A 25,211-nucleotide genomic window follows, 5' to 3' on the forward strand; every position below is an offset into this window, starting at 1 on the left:
ATTTTAACAGGCCACTGAAAAGGTTTTTAATACTACATTGCGAGATGGTTGGTGCAATTCAGTAGTGTCCTCCACATCATTTAAAAAGACCATGATTTTCCTCATTATAATGCTCCTCTTATTCCACTCAATTCTGAAATTAGAGCAATGCTCTCTTATGCGTTAGCCATACTATTGTGCAGCATTATGGGGGCCCAGAAGGAAAGAAATGAGATTTTTAATTTCTACTTTGCCCCCTACCATTAATGATACTGTGACGCACAGTGATGCCCACACACTGGCTATTGATGACCTGACATTTGAATTACATTCTCATCTAGACCAAGTTAAAGTGAGAAGCAAAATTTGTTAATGCATTCTAATCAAGTTCAAATACCATAGTGTCCTCTGGAAGGGATTGTTGAAATGCGGGTAGACCTTTTTATTAAGAAGGAACTCCATGCAATTTTACCTTTTGTTTTGGAAGAAGTTGCAATACAATAATATTTAGGAGATTCCCCTGTTTTGTTTTCACTTATCTGTTTACTGTGTTTCACAACTCTGTGCCAAAGGAAGTGGTGATGACTCAGGTCTTTGTTTTTTAATACGTTTAACATTTTAATAACCTAGTATTATTTAAAAGAAAAGAGGAGTGATGGTACACAATGACATTGTTGTTGGGGTTGCTGATTTCATGATCTGCTATTAAACTGCATGCCTTCTAGACCTAGGCGATTATTCTCTACATAATAATTTGGGTGTATTGTTTTGTTTTACAGTATGGTAGTGTTAGGTGGAGTTTGCATGTTCTCTCCATGTCTGCTTAGTTTTCTCTGGGTGCTCCATCTTCCTCCCACCTCCCAAAGACATTAAAAATGTTCCTAAAAATGGTGGATTTTAAGAAATGTTTTAAAATATTTTTCAATAAACAAGTTTGTAATGTTATAATTTCTTTAAAGTTTTAAACTTTCATGAACCCATTCATTTTTGTTTTGCAAAACATAAAACAGCAGTTTTTTATTTCACAGTATCGATAATGTTTAAGATGCACTGAACAGCACAGTATACAAATGATCAAGGCAGAAAGGGGGTTTTGTCAGTAACACTTTTTACAACAGCAATAGTAAGAGCAACAGTCTGTTGCAAGAGCAGCTGGTCACCCCAGAATCCTGAGGTTGTTAAAGATGTAAGGACTACAGAACATTCTGATGCCATTATTACATTTCAGTTTTTCTCAGAGTACCACTAATTTACCACTAAATATTATGAATATTATTATATATAAAATATATTTAATTATATTATAAATATTGTGAAGTATAATACTTAATCCATAATAGCAACACAAAGATACTGTTTGTATACTAAACATGTTGTAGAGAGAAACATTAACCTTTTAAGTGATATATTTATATAGTATATTTTTTAAAGCAATCTAAACTGTGAAGGCTCCACAAATAGTTTTTTAACGAATAATTAAGGCTAATGTCTTAATATGATGTTTCATTTACTCCACCATTCATAAACTGGATTGGTCTTAAAATGAGTACAGCTCTCCCATCAACATACTGAGCAAGCATCGCATGACAAGACAAGTTGCCTTTTTCTTTAAAATGGCCAGGTTCCAGAAATCCCATTCTTTTAATTGGTTCCCTGCAGAATAACATCATAAACATATGGTCATGAAATGTGCTTTGTTTACCGTGCTCATAGTTTACTGTGGCACTTTAAGAAAGTCTGGCAGCAGATGAGATCCTAATGTAACAGGATGTCCTTCAAGGCTGGCATGACTTTCTCTGTGGCTACAGTACAAATATTAAATCAAGTGACAAGCCAGCCTCACGGTGATTTAGGCATCTTATTTTTTTTCTCTTGTTGATTTCACTGCAGCTGCTTTTGCAAACAATGATATCAGGATTCTGTTCTGAGAAAAAAACAGAGAAAGCACAACACAAGAGTTTTTCAATCTGTTGATGTTGGCTAAATACTGTACACCTTGCTGCAGTGTTTGCTACTGAATGACAGTTGTCTGTGACAAATACAGTACGTTCTGATACTTAATATATTGTTTGCTTATTTAGGCAATGTAACTGGCACTGCAGTTGACAATACATTCAATTCTAAAGGTCTAGTGTTAAAAGGCTGAAACTTAACTGTGTAGTCTTGGAGGGGTGGATTTGCGACTGAGTCAAAACAAGATAAATCTCATGGATTGCTGGGCAGTCTTCTACAAGACCAACGTTTTTCAATTGCAAGTCTGAGCCTTGGCAGTTTTAATGTTGAAAATCACACGTCGGATAATCTATGATCATTTATAACAGCAGAAAATGTGATTAAACCTTATGAAACATAATTGAGATGCTTTGAAGCGATTATTAATTACATTTTAAATAGATCATATACTAGCATACCAAATTTATAGAAGTATTACCCATTTATTTAATGTGGATATTTTAGCACTGTATATTGGGGTTTTCTGGGTACAGCACTTTCCCCTATTGGAAGTGAGGAAGTTCTTATTTCTTTAAACTTTGATTACAGTGTCAGCACTGGCTTTGCGTGCCATGTGATGAGGGCTGTGCCTCAAAGCCTAAAATGTTTTTAAGAGTCCGAATCCTGTATTTTTAAATCTACAAAACGTAAAGTTATGGTGATAATGTTACAAAACATTATCTTTCATAACCTGAATTTCTGTTTTGCTACCCTTATATAGTTGTCTGTAATCTGTTTGAGGGTATCTCTTTTATTTTGTGTACAGTACAAACACCAATGGCCATGTAAAGTATAAAAATGAGATGAGTATTTTTAAAGAAACATAACAGACTGCTAATAATACTGTTGTGTTAGCAGTCCTTCCTGACAATGTGATCCTTGACCATTAATAATCATTCCCATTTCTTGCTTTTTTTACAATATGATCACTTTAACCACCACAGTGATTTGACGAGAAGATGGATCATTTACTTTGTAAGTAGAAATAGCCAACATACACAAACACTCTGGGAATAAGAACAGAAACTAAAGGTTAAAAATGGCATCAGTATACAACGTATACTGTACCTGTAAAAAAGGGACAACCTTTATATTCTGCAATGGGTGTTAACCATCTTATGGTAATTCATTGGGATTTCATCACTATTTTTAGCTGCTGAAATATTTTACTAAAGCTATTACCTTGTCTTTCATTTCATATAACCCAATTTTGAAAGCAGGTAGCAGTTTGATATCAATGCATGGCCCTTGTCACCGTGACTGATCTTTTTATTAATGAGTTTGCAAATTTATAAGAGCAGAGAACAAGACTAAGTCTCGGCCATATGGATACAGCAGTGTTGCAAAGAATTATAAGCACCACAGCAGTTTGGCAGGAACACTATTGGGAGTCTACTGCAGTGCTATACCTGATCCAGACGATAAACTCAAATGGTCTTTTCTCTGATGATTTTATCCTACTGATGTTCTTCTGCATATATGCTATATACTTATGAAGGATTTATTTTTCAGGTTAAAAATTCAATAATGGCTTATCCAGTTCACGGTCACATTGGTCTGGAGCCTGGACAGGATTCCAGTTTATTACAGGGCATATACAGAAAATTAATTGTGATTATATTTAAAACACTTTAGTATTTTACTGTAATCCTGTATATTTATTTTTAATGTGTAACCTGATTAGTTTGCTTATTACCTAAATATTCCTGGAAGGCTTTATAGTCTTAAACAGTTACTGGAAAGACATATACAGTATATTTAACAGCTTTGTTACATATGCTCTCTTAGGGAGACATTGGCTCTTGCTAATTTATTATCTCTTGCAGATGTAAGACTGCCATGTTCAAATTAAGTTTTAATATCTGCATTAAAACAGTTGAATGTTATATAGCCGTAAAGCTATTATTATGCAAAGAATTAAGTGCTCAGAAAGAGTATCATCATAATCTTTCTCTTGCCTTGAAAGGAAAATGAATGTGGTCCTTAAGTCTTTTGAGTCAGCTTCTTAGGAATTCTTGGGAGATGGGACTCTGATAAACAAGATGTGCTGTCTCTTTGACTTAAACCAGAACATCATAAATTGGGTCCATTGTGATACATTGATGCCTCGGTAGTCTGCAACTCCAAGAGGGAGACATTTCTGTACTGAAATTCCAGTTGGAGGAGTCATAAATCCACCTGTCATAAATCACTGACAGGGCAGGAAGGATCCACCAATCAGGAACAAGCCATGTGGGGGATGCCCAGTACACTTAATGACATCATGATGAGTCACCACGCAGAAAAACACATCTTAAAAGTCACTGCAAAGACAGTTGGGACACTCTCCGAAACCTTGGCAACTTGAAAATTAACTAATCACATACAGTAAACAGGTAAAAGGTAACTACAATCAACTTAGCTGAAGGTAACTTCCAGGCAGGGAAACCGTATGTAAATAGAATTCTGTCCAAGACTTCATCTGCACTAAAAGACATTTCCCCTGATCAATGAAGTAAAATAGCTGGAGTTATGTAGACACTGCTGGATATTATGAAATATTCAGACTAGCAACTACAACAAATGGGTGAGCAGAATTTCTCTGAAGTTTCTCCCCAATGTAAAATGCACTTGCAGCTGGACTGGAGTCAGACTTTGTGTGTGATCCAATTGAGAAGCTGTCTTTAGTGGAAGGCTAAGTGGACCCTTCTCTCTTTTCACCTGCGCCAACGGCAGATCCTCTAGTATGGAGCCATTGGACTTTATTTGACACAGAACCAACAGACGTAGATCACAGATCTAAGTATCCAGTATACTTAGATACCAGTATTAATAACCAGATCCAGTATTCCTCTGCCCTGGGTAATCTGGATTGTGCCTGGCTAACCGTCTAATTCAAATGAGTATACATTTGATGTTCTCATTATAAAAGTCATAAATGAAGCTTTATTTCTAAGTGTGTTTAATAAAGATTATTTCAGGAAAGTAATTGATTTGTTTGACTTTTGAGTGAGGGGATGTTATTGTAATAGTATAAAGTTGACTGTGAATCCAAGTATTGTAGTCAGTGTATCATTAACTGTGTGCTATTTGTATCTCTGTAATCCCTGAATGATTTATCAGCCATTTGTATCATGTGAGATTGATTCATGCTTATGGTTATTCTTTTATTTATTTGCTTTGCACATTTTACATTTTGTTATTGTATTAATTAAACAGTATATTTCTGTTAGTGTATAATACCGTTATTCTGAATGTTACCATGTAAACATAAAGTGCTCCTTGTATTTGCCATCCCACTATTTGTTCAATGAATTTGAACATTATATTAAATAGAAGGATGATTATTGGATTGGTCTTATCTAGAATGGTATTCAAATTAATTTGCAGTTTTATGATATGGACTCTGTCTTCGGTAAGACCCAACATGAGCTCTGTGTATCAGGGATAGCCTTTAGTTTTAAAAACTAATGTTTTTAGCCCAGGTATTATCTTACAGATTGTGATTATTTTAGAGGGATTTTGGTAATTTGTTATAATTCCTAATATGCATGTAAGAACATAAGAAAGGTTCAGGCCATATCCAAATTAACATCACAGAGTGTCTGTTTCTTATAGACAGCTAACATAACAAAGGTAATAAGCTCTAGAACATCATACAAATCACTTAATTTTTCTGCTCAATTACAAAAACAATTGTGAAATCAATAGAAAACAAATTATTCCTGTTCAGGCCTCTTATGAAATCTCAACAGAATCTGATATGATTTACAAGAATTAGGTCACATGTTCTCCTCTTTATGCTATATTAAATAATGCATAAAGAAAATGGGGGCAGCACATAACATTTCTAAATTAAAATTGCATCTGTTTGTAGTACACGAGTGACACATTAATCAATAATGTGATCAAAATAATACAGATAATACAATATAATAATAATAATAATGCAGATAATACAATATAGTGTATAGTAAATGTGTTACTTATAAATACAAAACACTAAAGACACTAAAAATAATTAAAAATAAGTTCATCCTTGGTCTCTCATTCAGAGATTGAGTTCTCTGGCACCTTGTGATGTACAAATTAAGCACTTGCCAGAGATGTTGTATCGCCAGTTATTTCTCTTAGTCACTGTTATTTCTCGGGCAATACAAACAATAAAATATTGCTCACAATGCAAGTACTTTATATCAGAGTGCATAAAAAAGTAGAATTAGAAACTAGAGTACTTACATTTATTTCAGATCATCTTAATCAATGCTTTAGTTTTGATTTAGTTTGTAAAATTATGTTTTTTTCAAGGTGTATATTATCTAATAATGATAATTTCCGTTAAGATTGCAAAGGAGTATTACAGTATGTCCATAGTTTACACTGGTAGAATACTCATTAAATGTCAGTGTTTTGTATTTCTGCTACCTAGTTTCAAATATGATTTTGCAAAGGCAAGAGAAGACCTATCATCAAGTAAGATGATATGATCCCTCCAGTGCTTGTGAACCACACTGTGGAACTGATGTATTTTCAGCACAGACAATTAAACATTGTAGTTGAAATGTACCTACTGGCTATTCTGTATGTGGTTATGTTATTTTAATATCTTTGTCTTTAAATTATGTATGAAGGAAGTCCTCAATTAGAAGTGTCAACACTTTGTTTATTATAATTCTCGGTGTTCTTTCTAAGCAGGTAGAAGGTTTCTGCATTTTTCTACAATTTTGTTCCTGCATTATACTCTGAAAAGCAATGTTATGTTTAATTTTAAGATATTTTTGGTGCTGTCTCAGAAAGAGTGTAGTATATCAATGAAACATTTTTCTTTGTGACTTTGTTTTTTAGTGGCCCTACCTGTATATCTGTGCTGTGCCATGTGATAAAGACTGAGGTCCTGCATCTAACAAAATGTCAAGCTGACCTCTTTATTCACAAACCCTTTTAGAGACTCCTTATGAACCACAGCACCAACTAAATCCAAACTTTGTGAATTTCTTAACTAACCAAAGTTTTTTTTTTCAAATTTGCACTTCATTAATTAGCTAAATTAATAGATTTTATGCTTAAAATGGGACACAGAGCATTTCTCTACAAATGTCCCATCATGCAAAGTGCTTGAGCTCAAAACTTGTTGGGTTAATTAAACATATCTGTCTATCATGGGTGCAGGTGTAGCAACGCAGTCAGTTATACATTATCATAAACCAAGGTGGCCACCTGACCACTATTTCTTTTTGGTCAGAAGTGCAGACAGCCTATTTGTCTGTAACTGTATGCAGTTTATGAAACTCCTACTGTTGTAAAATCTGTTAAAAAGTTTCTGCCACTTCAAAAATAGTATATATTGCTATACTGAGCTTTAACAACATTAACAACTCTTAAACACACTGGGACATTAAACTTGGCTTCACGGATAATTCCTAGTTTTCAGTTTTTACTTTATTAGTAAAGTTAAAGTGAAAAGTTGACCACTTTTTACTTTACACAATGAAGCTTTGAAACATTGAACAAGACTTACTCCTTATGTTCACATTAATAAGCACGAGAACATGACTATTCTTTCTCAGTTTTCACCATGCACCAGATCTTCGTAAACAGACAATGGTTAGTTTTCCTTATCACTAACTCTTCTGGCTGACCCAGTTTGGCCAGGGACACCACTAATTAATAAACCTTGCACGTCTGATGCAGCAGCGAAAAGTTTTGTTGTTCTGAAACTGACACAGACACAGGGGGTATAAAAGATTGAATTTATGTCATCTAGACTCTCTTGCCAGTGACATGAAAGTATGCTGATAAACTGAGAACCGACACCCTGTTCAATCAGGTCCTAATGCCTCTTTTCCCTCATGTGGAATTCCACTCCTAGTGCTAATTGCATAATCGGATGAGCTATGCCTCATTCCACAAGTTGTGTCCATTAACAGGTAGCTCTCTCATATAGCCATCTCTCATTACCTTGCACGGCACCTGAGCGATTGCAGTGATAGTGTATTTGCCCAAACTTGGCCATTACAGGCTTTACAAAATGACCCGTGTAACGTTAGCATTATCCAAATATGGTGGGTGCCATTCTAGCTTCCCTTTAGTTTCTGATGTTTACCCTAAGTTAATTTATACTTAAATAAAGTGGGTATCAGGGTAGGGACCTGCTTGGAAGTCTTCAATACTAATAGTTCAGGTGGGTAGCTGAATCATCATGCGTAGGCTGCAAAGGAACAAGTAATAGATTTATTCCATGCTGAAAAGAGAAGAAAGAAAACAACGTTTTGGCTGTGGAGCCTTCTTCGGGTGTAAGCATGGAATAAACTTATAACTTGTTACTTCAATACTAATGGTCTTCTAGTTAACAATGGAATTTAGCAGAAAGGTATTACTGTTACATTTTTTTAATCTTTCAATTCTCCTGAGTTTCTCTACTTTCAAAACACTTTCAGTTTTATGCTGAACTTTTCATATCTTACTCTTGCAGTAATTGTTTTGCAGGAATTTTATATTACTGAACAATTTCTTTACTTTCACTTAATTGTTGCTAAATGTATCAGTGACCGTAAGTGTAAGATGTATAAAATATTCTTTAATCAGAAGGTTCTCTCTAGAATACAGGCTCCTCAACTATCTGTTTGAGGAGAATTGTAATATTTTCCATACTACATTGCTTTTACTCTGAACAATATTTGATCTTACTGTAGGTGAATAAATTGAAGAAATCTAACACAATGAGTTAACCAGATCAATTTCCAAATTTGATGTGTCTTTCCTAATGTCTTACACTGGAATCTGACAGGACAGCCTTTCAACATGAAGTATAACAGTGTCAAAAGAAAATATTAATAGTTTGATTTCATAATGTGTTCCAGGTGTCTGGATCTGAGCTGCCTAAAGTCCATGCTGTTCTGGGAAATAACAGTGCGGAAGTTGACTGTGTAGCTTCCATATTGGGCTATGCCTTTTTCCTACAGCAGGTATTCATTTATACTCATTCTTGATATTTTATGACAGAAATAACCATCTGTTTTTCCTTAAGATTTGTAAAATCAGATGTAAACTCCTTAATAGACTTGTGTGATTACCTGTCTTTTACGAGTTATTTTAGTACACATTAATGATCAAATTGCCTATGTTTCTGTTTAAACTTTAAGGATATATTGGGAATTTGCTAGATTGTTGTTTGTTTGGAGTGGAGCGTTTTTCACAGCTAATGTCTGTCTAGGGCAAAGGAATGTGAACTGTTGGATTATTACTTCCTTTTGTTGAAGCATCTTGATGAGTTCATGGATCAATATGCTTCCATCACCAAAATTGGCAAGATGGGTTAAATGGGCTCCTCTTATTGGTTGTTTTCTTTCTTGTACATAATAAATGTGCTTAGGTAATGTACTTTTTCAGATAAGGCTTAGACCAGCACAAGGTCTGTTGTCTGCTTTCTGCATATTTAAGTTGCTGAAGCCAAGCTGAAACTGGGCTGTGGTCCCAAAGAACAAGATTGCTTAATCATGTCTGTTTTTTACAAGATCACTGAATGGAAACCATAGTAAAAAAGTGTGAACACTGGAGAATATAGAGAACTGTTTGGCATGGGTCATTGTAGCTATTAAACATGGTTAGATTATTTTTCCCCTTTATTTTGTATTTTATTTACTACTTATTATGAGCTTTGTTTACTGTCGTAACATAGTGCCTAAATAAATAGGGACTGCCAGCCTTTAGATTAATTCCAGTGTTATTTATGTTCACACTGTTATATCTGTGTTACTTGGAGATAAACTATTAAAAGACTCGACAAGAGTCAGTGTCATTCAATGTTAAAAAGCTGGGCAAACAGTGTTTCATTGAATTCCCTTTTAAGATGAAATATTGTCTGGAATAAATCTAGATCTAAAAACAATTGTTTTATTGTTTTCTAAAAAATTACATTCTATAGCTAAAGATACATTCCTTTTCTTCTAATTTAATGCAATTAATGTTAAAATACAATATGATTAATATTATACTTTCTTTACCGAAACAGAAAGATTGAAAATGAATGGATAATTCAATGTTAAATGTCTTCCTTCATTTAAAAATGACAAAAAATGTTGCTATTTTTATAGCATTCCTATTAGACTTAAGAATGTTTTGTAAGGATTAGAGAGTTAAACATTTTCAGACTTTATAAAGTATTTAATAACAGTCCAAGTGCATGAAAATGAAAAATATCTAAAGTCATGATTAGAACCTTCAACATTTTACAAGTAGAAATTAAATGCATTTTGAATTATGTGTGCTAAACAAATTGACTGTTTAAAATGTATAATTGCAGACAGAGAAAACAGGTGATCTCTGTGTGCCAGTCCTGAATAGTCAAAGATCGGAGCTCCACATCCCAGATGAGACCAGGGCATTCTTGTGGCAGAGCTCTATCTCTGAGTCCTCCCTCATTTGGAGGGATGAGATTGACCTGCGTCAACTCAATACTTCAGGAACACTGTCTTTAACTCTTCTGAGCAATAATGTGCTTACAAGGTAAAGTTCCCTCAGGATGTGAATTCAAAAGCTTGGCGATACGTGAATCATGTGTGCATAAAGGCAAACACAGCAGGGGGTAGATTGTGTTTTGAAAGGGAGAAAAGGATTTGGGCCACACCATCATTCATCAAAGCATACTGTAGATTTATACTGAGAAGGAGGGCCAGTTTTAAAGAAACTGAACACAACAGACACTCAGTGATACTGGGAGAGGGTTTACTTACAGTAATTCCTAATTCAAGATACACAGGGATATGAAAAGTTGTTTTTTCACAACTGTATATTTAATTTTGACATTTAGTATAGAAAGTGGATTCAATTCAGTTTTATAAATGTTATACAAAGGTAATGGATTTTGGTCTTGTTTTTGTATGATTTTATATTACACTTTTGTTTTATCACTGACTCTTTTTTAATCTGACCCATAATTCTTCACAGATGTTTGTGTATTGAGATGAAATTGGTATCAACAGCAAAGGTGGTGTCTCAATGAAATCTAAAACAATTTGGACATTCTACATCAAAGTGGTTATACATTTGTAATCAGTAGTTTACATTTAAAAACATCATGTGTGTAAATGTTTAATTCCCTTCATAAATAGTTTGTTGGCATGTATTTTATTGAAAAGTAATTGATTTTAAGTGCCATGAAGACATTTCTTACATTTTGCCTACATTGTTAAACACATTCCATTCTAAAAAACAAGAAGATATTTGGATTCAGTTGCAAAAATGATGAAAGTAATGTATAACATTTACTGGATATATAAATCAAACATTTAAAACATTAAAAAAAAAAATTCGAAGATATCTGTTACTTTTCTTTTAATATGATAATATACTTTATATCACAAAGTAAAAAAAAGCTCTTAGCTCATATTCTTAGCTAAAGGGCTTTGACATTGTTCTTTGACGAACTATAAAACACATAAAATGGTGATTTTTAAGGAAAGCAGACAATTTTATAATTTTTTTTTACTTTCATTGATGTGAGTTCTTGTAGTGTTCATACAGACACATTTTACTTTTTTTCTGGAATCTAATTGTTATTTTAACACTTTCTTCCAATTTTTTTAAAATATAGCAGAAATCTATTTTCTATTTCTATTCTATTTTTTTATGTGGTTAAAAGAGTAAAGATGGAAACAAATGGCAGACATTTATTTCAGTAACTCTTCCTTAACTGAATGTATCTTTGCCTTTTAGTGAAGCCTAACAAGAAATCAGCATTAAAAACACATTCATTGATGCCTCTAACTTTTTGTTCTTGGTTCCATAACTTAACAGAAACTTTTTTTTATTTAAATGTCCCATCTTTTGCATAATTCATTTTTTTTCAAGTGAAAATGCGTAATTTCTTGTAATAACTTTTTACTTCTAAGAAGTTAAGAAGTAAAGTTTTTGCTTAGAAAACTATAAGGCTCAGGGTGTTTTTTCGGTTACTGATTGTTCTGTTTGCTTTTACTTTTAATTGACTTTTAATAGCTTTCAAAATATGTTCTCCGTGAGCATTGATTTTATTGGCTAGAACAATAAAAAACCCAAGTTATGAAAAACAGTTTGGTGTATAAAAAAACAAAACATACAGAGTGCATTTTAGGGGGATGGGCTGATGGTTTGGAAAGAGGGCAAGTCACTTGACCTCCTTTTGGTTCAATCCACTCAGCTGGAAAACTAGGTAAGGTATTAGCAGGATTCCAATGGAAATGAGCTAGTACATCTCAGCTGGCAGTTCCTGGATAAATAAGCTACAAGAATCACTCGTAACAAATGGAAAAAAAAAAGAGTTTTTTTTTTACATTTTTTTTCTTGCCAAGGGCTATAGCATTGTCTTATGTAGATAAGCAATTTACAACTTTCTCTTTGCATTTTCAGTGAAGACAGAGCTTTGGAATCGTCCGTTGTCAGAGTTATCAATCCCTGTGAGAGATGGGGAGGCAGTCAGGAGTTACAGGAGCTGTCATCATCCACCTCCCTGGTAGCGAGAGAGATTCTTCAAGAGGCACCAGAGCTGCTCGTACAGCCACTGGCTCATCTCCTCAGAGGTGAGGAGCTCCTCTAATGCTAATCGCCCAAGGATTTAATGGAGTGTTACTGAAACTCCTCATGCAAAGAATGCGATCCATTTTTTGGTTAACAATCCCTTTTCAAGGCCTCAGGAGGCATTAATAGAAGAAGCGGGGAGTTAAGAGTTTGTTAAAGAGTAACAACTCATTGCATTTTAAAGTGCATTTGAAAGCAAAGTGTAAGAAAAAGGAGAAAAAAAGGCAGTTTCCCATGTCATTGGGGTTCTTTGCATGACAGTTTGAATTTCTGTAGGAGTTAGAGGAAGGGAACAACTCTGTATTGGTTGTATATTTGGGATTTTTATAGGTAAATGATCTGTAAAAGTTCTAAATTTGGTATTTCTGTGATGCAGTAGTGTCTAAAGTAAGCAATCTGTTCTTTCAATGTAGGTATTAAAGACTTGTTTGTCATTTAAAGTACATAGTGATGTGTCATTAACTTTTTCAATAGAAGCAGAATAATGTATGAGTATCCATGAATAATTTGATTTACTGCACTTCTTACTGACTGTACTTGCTGTATTGTATTGTTGTATTATTGTATCTTTTCGTTACACTGTGCCAAGCTGCTGTTGCACTGCAATTTCCCTCACGGGATTAATAAAGTATCTAAAGGTACCGGCATGTCTTCTTAGTTGCGATAAAAAGACAAAGGTGCAAGATTTAAAAACATACTAAGTTTACAGATTGCATTCATTGCAGTACACTGGAGTTACCTATGATTTTATGCATCCTCTATTTGAGTAGTGGCCTGTATTTTTAATTACATATACTCTTCGTCAAAATTATAGGGGCACCTGGCAATCTTACGAACACTCTAAAAGAAGGAGAATCTGAATAGACTGTTTCTATATACAAATATATGGAGGTACTGTATTTATCTTTTAAAAAGAAATGCAAGTAATCCTATACTTTACTGGCAGTGTATTACACATTTTTCTCATCACAATGTCACAGTACCTTCCCTGATAGAATTCACATACTGTATAATTATTATATTTCAGTCTATTCACTTAGTCAGTGACTCTTTTCCCAAAGCACAGTTACAATAGGTGTGGTCTTCATTTCTAGTATTCTCTAAAACTCCTTTTATAATCTTTCAGTATAGTTAACAATAGACTTAGATTTTGTGCATCCTCTATTTGAGTATCAATATCAAATCTCCTTCCTAATTAAAGGAATTTCAGTTTAGTATGTAAAGGGTCATTGTCAAGTTGAAAACAAAAAGCAGTCAACCGCCTTTCACCTCCCTGAGGGTACAGTATAGGATGATGCAGAATAGAAGAATGATTGCTCCTACCACCACATTTTAGGAGTACATACAACAAAACAATCTGGCAATATCTCTGTTGCTGTTCTTCTCACACACTGCAGTGTTCAAATATTTCGTCTGACCTGAGATTCCTTCTGCTTCACAGTTTTGACTCGTATGCCATGTTGTTGTTTTAGGTATTGATGTTGGCTTTCTCATATAAACATTTTTTTTTCAAGTTACATGTGGGTAGTCGTTTATGTGTAGTTCTGCTTACGTAGGATATCAATAAGAGACCTGCGTGAGTCTTTCAAATCCAGATGATATTCAGACTAGTTGGGTAGTGTTATGCTGTTTCTTTGCCTGTTAATGGAGTTCAGAGTGACAGTTCAGGAGGGATGACAACGACCAAGTTCAATCAACCTAAGCTGTCAAAGATTTGTGATCATTCCTGATGTCATTTCTCCACATGAAAAAAAACTTTAAATGCAATGATTAACCCCCCTTCTCTCCCTTGCATGTGTCTTTTGCGTCCTTCCTCCTAATTTCCACCTGTGCCGGGGCCCCTTGGTCACTCCTTACTCTTCATAGGGGTCCCAGGCTCCTTGTCCTGTGGCAAAGAGGTTGACCTTCAGCCAGTAGGGTTACACTAGATTTACGGTGACTAAAAAACTCCATAAACCTTTCAATATGCTTAATTCCTGAAAGGAATTCTTGTTATTCCTTGTGAACACCGCTGTAGTACTTTCTAAAATACAAGAGAAGAGCAAATTGCTAAATGTACCTTTGAAAAAGGGAATTAAAAAGTTAAAAAGTTAAAAACTGGGTCTATAAAAGTAAATCTAACACATTGCTAACTAAATAGGATCAGCTGTAGCCTTTTTCCTTGGTAATGCTTGGAATTTTTTTAAATGGCTTTGCAGACTGGAATTGCATTACATACATTATTATAGTCATATAAAGGAATAAAAGTTTTTCTGATTCATGCAGGATAGTCTCAGGCTATCCATTCTAATAAATACATGTGTGCCATGAGATGGTGTCCCTGTAACTTGACATTGGAACACTGTACAGTTTTCTCTTGTACATTCATAACAGGGCTGAAATTTCATACATGAAATCCAATGAAATTACCTGATATTATTTCTATATTACTGTAGAGTTCAGGAAACATTCTGTCGTTTTGGCATTTAAAGAACTCTGACATTAGGAGCTTCCAAATACATCAACCAGAGAGGGCCCTAGCCTGGTATCTAAGAGGTTGCATATCTTATCTGTGAGCCACTTCTCTCCCCCGATCAAAGGTGAACCTGCTGGGAGTCACAATGGGACTCACAGTATTACCAGTGGCATGTGGTGTGATAATGTAGGTGTACAAGTTATAAGCCTCTATATTGGTTCCTCAAAAGACATTTGTTTCAATGTTATATGCTGCAGTGGATACAGTGAAACAATACTGCCTTTCAGTAAATGATAACTTAAATAGTACTGTAGTTATCATTATTCAAACCCATGGTCAAACATTCATTTGTTTGTGCATCAGTACAGGAAGGAATTAATTCTTAATTACAAATTCCAAGAAAAATAAAATTGGTATATCATTTTCTGTACTTTGCAACTTATGAAAAAGCTCTGTTCACAACGAAATGTAATTTCTGACAGGGCACCCACATTCTTTGTGTTTTATTTTGAAGAGCATAATGAAATAATGAAATGAAATATAAATAATCGGATCAATTTTGTTTTTCTATACATAGCCACTAAATCAATCTTTCTATTTTAATGCATTCAAAGACATACATGAAGAAAACTATAATGTGTTGCAATTGTAAAGTCATCAACATTTTTTTGTTATACATTTCTAGAACTTTACAACAAAATTTGAAATCCCTATATGCTATCATAACAAAGCTGTGCTTTGCCATGTCATCAGTGAGAAGTACTGTATAATGTTAGTTATTTTATATCAGGTATTTAAGTGTCTTCCATCAATTATACCTAACTGATAAACATTACCTACAGTAGTAACTAAGTCAAGGAATTATATCCCTAGAGTCTGTTAAAATTGTGATATCTAGGTGGTACTTTTGCAAAATCAGATAAGTTTTTGATTCCATTTTCCAATGATTTCCAGTTCTCTTGTGTCTGTTTCAGTCATGCATTCCAGCTATGTACTGCAGTCATTTCTCTTTTGAGTTTTTTCCGAGACATACCCTTGCATTACTTTTTTATTAGAACATAGACTAGATTATGATCTGTTTATGGGATTAGCAGGAGCAGTTTGTCTCAGGTTTGGATAAGCTCACTAAAATATAAAGGGTGTTTCCAGTCATCAGGGGACAAAAATAGGATGCAGGGAGTTTAAACTTGTGCGATAGCTATGGGACAAATGATGTAATGTATATGTCCTCCTGTTTTTTTCATAATGTGCTGTGGCATCTGGCCCCTACAAAAGAACAGGAGTTAACAAGGAATGTTAATATAGAGCTTTCCCTTTATGCTTAATCCCCATGATGGCTTTAGCATCGTTCCATTACATCCAGATAAACTTCCAGCTCCGTCTATTGTGTAAGACTCCAATAAGATCTGAAAATTTGTTTTGATTTACGATCAAATTATTATATTATATTCTGGGGGGTTTACCAGTATAGGCTAATTTACATTCAGTATCATACAGAACAGACCCAACTAAAGGGGATAGCTTGTGTTTGTGTTTGTCACAAAATTACTTAAAACAGTATCTGCCCACAAAAAAGTAGACCGTAGATATACAGTATATGACCTCCACAAACATAATTTGTGCTATATAATTTTCATTAACTACAAAAATTAACAAAATATTTAACATTTTTGCAATGAAAGACCATTATCAATTGATCTCATTTGTAAATAACTCTTGTATTATAACTCCATTACTGATGCTGTGCATATTTAAATCTGAGATTTTAGCACTGCCGTATACCATCACACACACATCTGTACATACTGTACACATAGCATTTATGTGGATAATTCTTCTGTATATCACCAAGTATTTTGGGGGGTTTAAAAGTTGTTCCAATATACGAACATAGGGTAAAAATGTCTTCAGAAAAAAATAGCCTTTCAGTGTAGTGAGCATTTAAAGTGAAAGCTACAGTATGTGGAAGTGCATATGTGCATACAGTGCAGTATGTGGAAGAACAGGAGGTACAACTTCATACAAAGGGCTGTGGGAGTATCCAGTTACAAGCTATGTTTTTGAAGCTGATACCCTGGCATCCAAAAATGGGCAGATGTTATCCTTGGATGACTTAACTTACTAGCAAGTAGGCTGATGGGCTGAATGGGCTTCTCTTGTTTGTAACCTTTCTTGTGTTCTTGTGTAGCTTTGATTGCTTATCGGTAGCCTTTTCATTTTATTTTAGAAGCTTTGCTGTTTCAATCTCTAAAGAAGTCTTCCAAACACGGCACGCTTACACCTGACCATGAAGAGCTGATCAGTGAACTGGAAAAGAAGTTAGAAGACCTGGGTATACAAGACCGTGCCATCAATTTAAAATCACCTAAGCTTGAGTCCCAAGGTAAATTAAAGATGTTGTTATTGATAACTGAACATATACTGTAGTATGCAAACTTACATTGCACAAAAGATCTTTCTGTTTATTTAACATTGTGCACTCACACACAAACTGTCCATCTACTAGAACTAACAGTTTTTATTCATGTAATGCAAGCATGCATAAAACTAAAACTGAATTCAGTAGCTAGTCATAAGGAGAGATTAATATTGCTTTCCTGGTACTGTATATGAAACACAGTTTCTCGTATTCATGATATTTATGTTGTCTGATAATTTAAGGTAATCTGATTTTCCATTTGTGCCTAATTGGTCATTTGCCATTTTATTTTGTAATAATGTATGTGTGGCTATTAAATGAATTAGTTAAGTCCAACAGATGTTCTGCATTCTCTGTTATGATGATTTGGTTTTGCAAAGGTATGTTTTCTGGAACCTTCCATTTACCTTTGTGTTTTGTATGGAAACACAACCCCTTTCACAGCAGTGTTTTTTAATGGTCTTCAGTCAATACAAAATTAAAGGTGTTGTCTAGTTCCAGTTATTATTCACAAGTCCTGAATAAATAGCTTTGTGGACTAATACAGTAACACTAATTAGGACTACATCAGTAGTAACTAAGGTCCAAGGAATCCAAAGTTTTCTAGGATTTTTCAGCTCCATCTTCTTTGCCTGGTTATTACATACTTGGGAAGAAAAATAATAATTTGATCAAGTTATTATATTAGTTAAGAAGTTGGTAGTTCAACTAATCATACAATAACACTCATGCTGCTTAGTTAGGCCAGTGATGACCAGTTGTGTACCTCAACATTTGTTGAGTCATTTGATTATTTTAACCCACTGACTGAATTGTTAAATGTAACCTAGAAAGCATGGTGGATTATTGAATCTATTGTTCATTGTGGTGTAACATGTCAGACAGACTCAATCACACAGGGCATTTCAGTGTGAGATGACAAGATACTTCACATCAAATTAGAGAAATTAGAGGCATTACAGTATATACTGAAGCATATAGTTATGGTATGTTTAAAAAATGACAAAGGAATCTCTGTTGTCCCTCAGATTTTTATCAATCAATTAATCAATCAAATTATCCTTTCATTTATTCTAGCAGAATGTTGCAGAGTTTACATAAAGCATATCCCGTACTACCTGTGGACAACCAAGTGTTTTGTTGCTTCAATTCATTTGACAATTTTCAAGAAATGGCTGGATGAGATTCTTGAATCAATAAGCTACCATCTATGTTGTTGTTTTTCATAAAGAAAGATAAACAGCCTATATCTTGTTTAGTAGAGTAATGCTATTGTTCTGAATAAATCTTTATATTGATTACAAGTGCTTCTGAAACATTTCTGTCTGGAATTTGACACATTTCTGTAGAAGTGTAGCTTGTAGCTTCTCCTTTCTCTAGATCGCACTGTCAGCTACAGATACAGCTCATGTTGTGTATGTAAGAGATACTTTTCTTTACATGCTATTTTTTACAAATGAGCATTATATGCAGTTCAACACTTCTATTGAATGGCTGCACTGTTAGTGTATAGTGGTAATTAATATCACTTAATAAAATAAAATGCATAAGAGGGATATTTTTCAAGAGACATTTCAAAACAGATCTGTTTAGATATCTTGCTGTGCAGGTCTATAATGCAGACCCAGTCGTGTTTTCCTTCTGAATGCCTTTCTGGCTTTGCTAATGCAGCGTTCCAATATCAGACCTTAATGACAGCTTTTCATTGTTTTCAGGTAGACGATTAAACAATTAGGATGTGCCCCGGCATCATTTTAGAGCCCATTAGAGCTGTCCCTGGTTAATTAGCCTTCTACTTTGTTTCAGCAGAACAGTTAATCTCATTGTAGATCTGACTATTTCAATTATTTGGTTCAGAAGCCTCAATTTTAACAATGTAAACATGAGAACAATTGATTTTACTAGGGAGAAGATCTGTTGTATTGAAACATACTTATTTTTAGTGATATCATTTGGGATGAGTACTGATACTTAGTGATTTTCTAACCTTTGTAGAGTAATGTTTATAAAATATAACGAGACAAATAATTTTAAAAAAAATATGATTACATAATTTAGATTTGTTTGAAAATTTCAAAATAATCTTCTGGTTACAAATTCCAAACCCAGTCCTACACTTTCTACACAAAGGAAGTTTGAATTTGCTTAAATGGTTGAAGTTTTGATTGTTTTAATTTAAATTAGGTCCATATGTTCTGACAGTGTATTGCAAAGGGCTCATTAGACATTTAGGACTAGTCCTAATCCTTAGTAATTGAACCCACAGTTAACAAAATGTGGAAACTGAAGATGTGATTTTCTGAAGCAGATATTTTTACTTTAACATTTTCAGAACAATTTGTATCACAGGATTTCTTGACCTACCTAACATTTACATTTTTAAATCTGTTTTAGGTACCAATATGGAGCAGGTGCTGCTAAAGGAAATAAAAGAGCTGTCAGATGGAGATATTAAAGTGGCAATTAGCACTGTTTACATGAACCTTGAGGTAAGCAATTCTTTACTGGAGACTTAAAGAAGTATAGCAGTGTCACAGCTAAAGGGTGGGCCTCTCACTCAAGAAAGTTGCCACTTATTTTCTCGTTGTCAGTGTACGACTGACATACCACCTAACTCATTGTAGTTCCAATTGTTAGTTTGCAGACTGATTTGCATAAAATCCATATTAATATCCCTTTGGTTGAGAAGTGATTTATCACAATGTTTTAAAACATCACACATGAAAAATTATACCCCCATTTTCTGAGGTGTGGACCAGCAATGACATCTCTCAACAGGGATTTGCTTGCTTCAAAGTCAGTAGGTAAAATTGTGCCAGTTTGGCACAATTAAAATGAAATTTCAGGGGACAGATGGGTTCTTACATCTGCATTTTAATAGCATATACAATACATAAACCATATAAAGTAAGGCAGAATCATAACACATACTGTAATGATGGAGGTATCTGGAAAAAAAAACTAGCTATGAACCTATGACGAGGATTTGGTAAGCAATGGATCAGCCATTTATTCAGATAACCTTGCCTTTCTAGAAAAGTACTGCTTTGGTGTTTAAACATATTACTTAGTGAGAGCCTTGGTGCTATTTTTCATCTTGCCAACTTCATTTTGTCATTTGTGCTCTTTCACATTTTTTATCTGGTTGATACAAACAGTACTGATGAATTCTTAGTGTTTCATAATGATTTGCATTTGCGTTATAATTTATATTCATCTGTATACCTTTCCACATTGCAGTTTGTTTTAGAAACTACATCAGCCAAAATGTTAGTTAGGAGTTTGCTTATAGTAATGTGATGATCTAAATTAGAATTGTATTTTCTAACATACTGTAAAAACTGTTAAGAATTTTTACCTCAGCAGCTTCATTTTAATAACCAGGTCTACAAAGCTTAGAACACTCCTTTAAATTAATTTTATTTTTCAACATACTGTGAAAATGTTAATAATTGTAAACAACAGCTGCATTTTAATAACCAAGTTCTAAGCAAAGCTTAGAATTGACAACACTTTCAAATTCACTTCAGGATTCAAATTTTGTCTGTTACCAACTGTTTCAGACACCTTCATTTACAAAAATTAGACAAACCTTTTAAATTTAAAAGAAAGCTTCTGTGTCTGTAATTCAGTCTGTACTGAATTTATGGAATGTTTAAGGCATAAAAATATATTTCTTAAATGCTATGCTCTGCAGAAATACTGCCTTCAGTTTAAAAAGAGGTACAAATAAAAAAATGTTTTTTTTAATTCAGAGAATATAGAATACCTTTCAAGGTACTATGACAATTCTGGTTAAATATATCAAGTTATTAAGTTACAAATTCTTTATGTAAATAGCTAATTATTGAGGTGTGAATACTGAATTTTTAATGGATGTGCTACTTTTACAATGAAAAAAATAAGATAAAATTATAAAAATATAATGATACCCTAAAACAAGCATATATGTAGAACAAATACATTACACTTCAATTAAGTATATTTTTATACTCAGCAGCTGTTTAAATTTTAATTTCAGCAGAGGCAGGACCCTCAACAATTGACATTTGATTTACTCCTCAACACATTCCATGACATTTTTCTTCCTGTGTTTTTTGTCTTACCCACAGCCTCTCTTTTCTTTGATTTTGCCCTGATTTACCAGTCTGTGGTTTATGAGCCACCCCTTCTCTATGTCATCCCCCCTGAAACACCTAAAATGTCTGGCTGCAGAATTTACTTTCTCTCATTATTTTGCCAGAATTCTGGTTTGTAGTTCCTTATTAACAACCCTTGAAAAGGTAGAAGCTAGCCGTTCCAAAGGTTATTGTAACATTACTTTTGAAGTTTTCTGATATTTTACAATTTCTGGATTTGGGTATATTAGTGCCACCTAGTGGTGAAATCTGACAGATGAAGTATGAAATGTTTTCCATTAGAAGGCAGAAACGTAAAGAAATAATTGCTTATAATGACATATAAATTTACACACGTGTATTCTAAAAAAGTCTTCTGAAGACATTATTACTAAGTTACAAATAAAATGACACTTTGGACACACCCCATACATCGGACATACTGTAGGTGGTGAAACACTGCTGTGAAGTTATTGATTTGTCTTGCACTTTTAGACTCAAGTTTGAAAAGCTATCATTTATGAATAGTTCATGGTTTGTAAATCTAATGTGTGTATTCATATCTTAAGACTGATTAGGCCTGCGACTGCCAATAAGTTAACCACAACTTTTAGAATCATGCAGTGAGATAAGTCTAAACCCTAATTGCAGATGGATGGGTTTGAAGCAGAATTATGATGTTACTTTCCAAAATTAAGATTCTCAAAGACTAGACATAGAAGAGTTAGCACTTTACTAGTGGGTCTGTGAGGAAGTCAAAAGGAATATTGTAAATAAATTCATTTTTTGTGGTCCTGTGGCTGCATTTTTATACAAAATACTTTGCAACTTATAATGTTTTTTTACGAAGATATTTTTCCTGGTGCCTGTTGTGAGATATTAGGGTATGTGTAAAATAAATGATGTATGTAGCTGTAGGGATGCGACTTCCCTAGACTACCTTATGTCCAAGGAACATTAAACATGGGGTTCTCGTTTAGTGAATAAATAACCATTCATTTCAATGGCTGCATAGTCTGGACTTTTGTGCATATTTTACAAAGCTAAGGAGAGAGGCCATTAGAGATTTAATATAAAATAAATCGCCAAGGGGTCTTCTTGTAGTCCCAGTCTTACTGCCACATGGTGTGTTACTAATGTGCTTAAATGGGCCTAAATGAATTTGTTATATGCATGTCATTTGCAGTATGTATATATTTATATATTATTTTTTAATTGTGTTTGAAAATAACAAGTAATAAATGCATCGTTTCAGTTTGCTGGAAATACATTTCAAACTAAATAAATTAGTTTCAATTAAGTTATAATGGGGCAGCCTGGAAGAAAGTGAGATTTCAGTGATGATTTGTGAAGTTATTATTTTATAAGCACAAGCAAGAGCTGAAGAGTGTGCTAAACTCCTCCAGATATTTATTAGTGTTTTCATTTTTGCACATATTATTAATCACACAGTTCCTCCTATGCACCTACAGAATTATATTCATATAAATTAAATAAAATGTGGAGATTAATTTGTAAGTGTATACTTAAAAGCATGTTAAAAGCAGTTTCATGAAAAGTCAGTTTTTTTTAATATAGTATGTGTTTACAGTCACAGCAGGTGGTAATTGTATCTTCAAACAAATAAAGCACAATAATCTCACAGCAGTACAATATATAATAAAAAGACAAACATGAAAGGTAAATACTGCATACTGTATCATTCACTTATTATTACATGTAATTAAGATTGATAAAAATGCATATAAATACTGCAATGTGTGCAAAATTATCCTTAATCATTAACTGCATTTTTACATTGAAGTGTTTACAGTTTGTACTAGTGCTTATTATGTTCAATAATTCACTGAAGGACCACTACTTTTACTTTTCACATTATCTTACTTAAACTCTTAAAGACCGTTCTCAACAATGACATATGCCATTAAACAGAATCTGAATATACGTCTTACAGTGAGGATTTTGAATAAAGGAAATGTTGAGGTATTTGTGATTTTACACAGATTTGGCACACTATATATGCAATGTGTATGTATCTGTGTTGGAGCTGTGGTAGCTCAGACGACAATGGCGTTTAGCTCCTGACCGGAAGGTCTCGGGTTCAATCCCAGGTAGGGGCAAATGATGTACTGTAGCTTGCTCTAAATCCTTCCAGATGGCTCCCAGGTCCTCTCAGCCTACTTTCCAAATGAGTTCCGGGGGTTAATCCTTCTGGGGGTAATAGGCTGGTTGGAGTGTGATATTGACCACATTGCCTCCACCTCCAGTGTTGGATGGTCAAGAAAAATGGTGGCCCTTGCCCCCCATTCCCCATGGGCTTTTATGGCCTGAAAAGGGACCTATAGTACCTACCTACAGTATGTGTTTGTGTTGCACCAGCTTATCTTAGTTTTATTTAGATGCACATTTTACTTGATAGATTCCTTTTTCTGTCCATCTACAAATGGTAGAAAAAATCAGTACTTTTCTAAGTTTTTCATTTTATCTTATTTGTGATTAGCTTTTGGTACAAATTTCTTGACATACTTTTATCTTTGGAACATTTCTGTCCTAACTTGCTGTAACTCAGTGCGCTATCACTGAAAACATCACAGGGTGTTGTGTAGTTAATAAAGTTGGGATGGGCTGGTGTGCGTGTACAGTTAGCTAAAGTATCATTTTAAGTGTGAGGCTTTGCAAATTGACTTGTTGAAATCAACTTAAAAAAACAAACAGCTATTTTCACTTATCTTTCAAGTCATTTAATCAGTTATTCACCATATGGAGGACTCAGCATTACTCTCCCTCTCTGCATGCTTAATTAAGTGCATAGATGCTTTAAGTGAAAACATTTAAATTCTGTTTGGTTAATTAAACTATGTTCCAAACATCACATCCTTTTATGTGGCAGATTTTTTCCCTCTGACAATCACCATGGTGTCAGAAGTTGTTGCAGAACATTTGGTAGATTACATTTTTTAGAGATTCTCTTACAATGGTTTATCATCAAGAATGGTGAAGTCTGTTCTCCTTGTAAATGGGAAATTATTATCTTCCCTGATAGGTCTTCCAAAAGTGAAGTCAATGTTACTGTGAGTAAAATGTCTGCTTTTGCAATTTATATAAAAAATGAATTACTCAATATATTTTATCTTCTTCTGTTGTAATTTTTTAAATAAAAAAACATTACTATAATATTCAGTTATGCACTGAGTGTCTGTTGTATTGCATGTTGTCAGTCAGATGGGAATTAAGGAAATGTTAAATGCAAGAAAATAGTGAGAATCCATTAAAGGTCATTGCGTTTCAAAGCACTTTGTCTTCTAACTCTAAACAGCTCATCCTCCAGCGTCATGGGATTCCAAATAGTCCAACCGTCCTGAATCTGATGAAACATTTACCTTTAGTTTTACACTTGTTTATGTACATTTATTAATTTGGATTTTATCCAAAGTCACTTAAATCTCATCCGATCAAGCCACAAAGACAGCATGTAACAGTAGCAACAAAGAACATTACAACCCCAAAAAACAGTAAGGGCAGTATTAATCACGTGCTAAGTTGTTTCACACTGCAATGGAATTTCACTACTGCTTGACAGATAGGAAGCAATACCTCAAGAACATAGACAGTAAATGAGGGCAGGTTGCTGGGACAGCGATTTCCTGAAGTGGTGAGCGAGTCTGTAGTTCTGACTGTATGGGCTGCAGTAGGTCCTTCCACCACTGGAAGACTAGGG

At 34.1% G+C, this 25,211-nt stretch overlaps 1 protein-coding gene across 1 annotated transcript in view; it reads left to right on the forward strand.

The window, feature by feature from the left end:
• The window catches only part of LOC148837479 (protein prune homolog 2-like), an 85,201-nt gene that overhangs the window by 3,672 nt on the left and 56,318 nt on the right, over positions 1–25,211 (forward strand). Inside the window, exons 2-6 of the mRNA XM_088910257.1 lie at positions 8,811–8,915; positions 10,253–10,455; positions 12,334–12,503; positions 17,184–17,339; positions 19,770–19,864. Of these exons, the coding sequence (XP_088766383.1) occupies positions 8,811–8,915; positions 10,253–10,455; positions 12,334–12,503; positions 17,184–17,339; positions 19,770–19,864 (729 nt within the window). The remainder of the gene's footprint in view (positions 1–8,810; positions 8,916–10,252; positions 10,456–12,333; positions 12,504–17,183; positions 17,340–19,769; positions 19,865–25,211) is intronic.

The sequence above is a fragment of the Atractosteus spatula genome, chromosome 3 (genome assembly GCF_055471065.1).
Source record: "Atractosteus spatula isolate fAtrSpa1 chromosome 3, fAtrSpa1.hap1, whole genome shotgun sequence".
In the NCBI taxonomy this organism is placed as follows: domain Eukaryota; kingdom Metazoa; phylum Chordata; class Actinopteri; order Semionotiformes; family Lepisosteidae; genus Atractosteus; species Atractosteus spatula.